Source organism: Montipora foliosa, chromosome 6 (genome assembly GCF_036669935.1).
Source record: "Montipora foliosa isolate CH-2021 chromosome 6, ASM3666993v2, whole genome shotgun sequence".
NCBI lineage: Eukaryota > Metazoa > Cnidaria > Anthozoa > Scleractinia > Acroporidae > Montipora > Montipora foliosa.
Genome location: NC_090874.1, coordinates 2,860,742 through 2,863,241, shown reverse-complemented (window position 1 = coordinate 2,863,241; position 2,500 = coordinate 2,860,742). Strand labels below are relative to the sequence as shown.

Here is a 2,500-nt window from a genome sequence, read left to right as displayed (position 1 = left end):
CTTTTTCTTACTTACAGGCTGTAAATAAACAAGAAGCCGACTTGACTTACCACTTTCCCCATTAAACTAGTGAAGCTGAATAAGCTCGATTCTAAGTCATCGCTTAATGTCTCAACTTCCTTATCCGCGTCAGTGCTCTTTGTCATTATTTTTGCAGCTGTCTTGAATCTTAAAAATCTCTGCATATCGTCGCAAAGAACTCCTGCTTTGGTGCTCTGCAATTGAAATATAACACCGGTTTAAATCTCCAATTTTCCTTTGATCTGTGACAATAATTCTCTAATTTGCTTTTTAGTCCAGTTGTCTTCCTTCGGGGAGAACTTGATTTTATATCATCAGTAACGGAGTAACGTCTAACACAGTTTATGTTGCATCCCTATCGTTTAGCAATGATAATCGTAAACCGTCACTATCTTCCAAAACGATCTATTTTTTAAATTCCTAATGGACCTCCTACCACCCGTCAAAGGTGGAAACACTTGATGTTTTATTTCCTGAAAGTGATCGTTTCAGAGGAGAAAAATTGTTTGTAGAAATTACCGCACAGTCGTCTAGTGCCTCAAAATTGCAAGTGATATCTTCAGTTTCTGGTGATGTTTTTCATTTTCCCTAAATACTTTGTCAAGCAAATGAGTATTGTGACTTACCCTGTCGATTTTAGAATTGGTGAGTTCGTTAAATTCCAAAGAATCCAGGTTTTCTGTGACACTGGGACGTAGATCTTTCGCCTGAAATAAACGAAAACGTAAAATGAAGAGAACTGTATCTTTGAACTGCGACCTTCCCCACTCCCAGTAGAGTTAAGGCAGCTCGTTTTATTTCCAATTAGCTTTTCGAATACATGAAAAATGTTGTAGTTATCTCTCAATGAACCTGTTCGAGCTATTAACAAAGAGTTAAATAGAGGTGTTGCTGCCAGAATGTTTTTCAGACTTACCATTAGTGCCCACAGAATGTCTTTACATTTCTTTTGCAACCTATCTATCTGATCGCAAATAATTCGAAAATCGCGCACATCACTTGGCTCAAAGACAAGTTTCTTCAGGTCCTTCATAGTGCGTAGATCGTAGGTATGAACTTTGTTTCAAACTTCTTGTTAACTAATGCAGCTTAAAGGTGCTAGCTTATAATTTATAGCTCCTGGATGGGACTGCGAAAGGGAAACAACCTATGGTATTAATAGACTTAATAGGCTATCACTATCACGAGATTTGATATGGTGGCTCCCTGAAACGGAAGCGGACGCTATTCTCAGAAAATGACCGCTCCCAGAATGAATGAAAGAGTGCATAGCCTTCATCGAAATTTTTTGCAATGCCACATTTAAGGCATTAAAAAACTCTCTTTTTCCTCGTTATATATATAGTATATTTATAAATCCTTCAGCACTTTGTTGTCATTGAGTTAAGGAGACAAAACATTGCGTGCCTCTTCAAAGAGTCACCGAGGTCAACTCATTTCTTACCGAGTCAAGTTAAGCTCTAATATGTCACTCTTCCTCTTTTTCGGAGAATAATAAATATGAAAACTCATACTGTATGTCTTCATCATATGCACGTGCTTATATTCTTTCAAAACTAAAAAAAGATTCAGTAGAACACTTTCGATAAAATACTTGCGGTAAAAGTTCTGAAAAACTACAAACTTGAAATTGAATAGCGCATGGCGGTGTGTAAGAAAATCCAACGAAATTTGAATTAACTTACAATTCGCCAAAGAGCTTTCCGCAAACGGGGAAATTTGTTTATACTTCCTGTTTGAGTATGAAATCATCTCACTTAGACACACCCTAAACAAACCAGATCCGTAACTCATTCCGGCTTTTGTTACAGAATGCAATATGATACATTATTATTTGGAGGAGAGTATTTTACTGGGAACTAAACCACTCGTAGATTCCATACGCCACTTCATCCGGGACCCGAGTGGCGTATTTTCCGTATGTCACCTTTGTGAGTGTCGTATCGTTCAACTGACGTCACGATTCCCGCCTTTTGCTTTTGTTAAATTGGTTTCTCGCGTCGCGTCTGTTGTTTAGAATAAAAGCATGGCGATCAGGTTTACGTCCATCAGCGACGAAGAAGTTAAAGAGTTTACAGAAAAACTTGAAAACGAAAACACGAAGAAGAAAACACGAAGAAGAATATTTTCTGTTTGCTATAAAGCCCAGCCGTATTTGTAAACTTGACTACTTTGAAACACAATAAAATCGGAAATATTCAATATTTAGTTTCCATATAATAAAAAGAACATTACACGTTGGCTCGTTCTTGCCACTCGAACATAAAATTCATATCTTCTCGCCACCGTGTAATATCCTCTATTTATTATACAGATATTGATGAAATACCAGGATTTCTCCTTTTACTAAAAAATCATATCTTCACCGCGCGCAGTGAACATATCAGTTTTATCTTTCACATGTGAGGATATAAGTGTTGTCATGGTAACCAACACGATAAGCCAATAAAACGCGAGCTTCTCTTCATTTTAAGATACT

General features: G+C 37.2%; 1 protein-coding gene across 1 annotated transcript in view; it reads right to left on the bottom strand.

Moving 5' to 3' along the window:
- LOC138008536 (uncharacterized) overlaps positions 1-1,188 on the bottom strand; it is a 2,997-nt gene extending 1,809 nt beyond the window's left edge. The window contains exons 1-3 of the mRNA XM_068855853.1: positions 938-1,188; positions 648-728; positions 51-215 (exon numbers count right to left, since the gene is read on the bottom strand). Coding sequence (XP_068711954.1) covers positions 51-215; positions 648-728; positions 938-1,054 — 363 coding nt within the window. The 5' untranslated portion in view covers positions 1,055-1,188. The remainder of the gene's footprint in view (positions 1-50; positions 216-647; positions 729-937) is intronic.
- Positions 1,189-2,500: the final 1,312 nt, after the last annotated feature.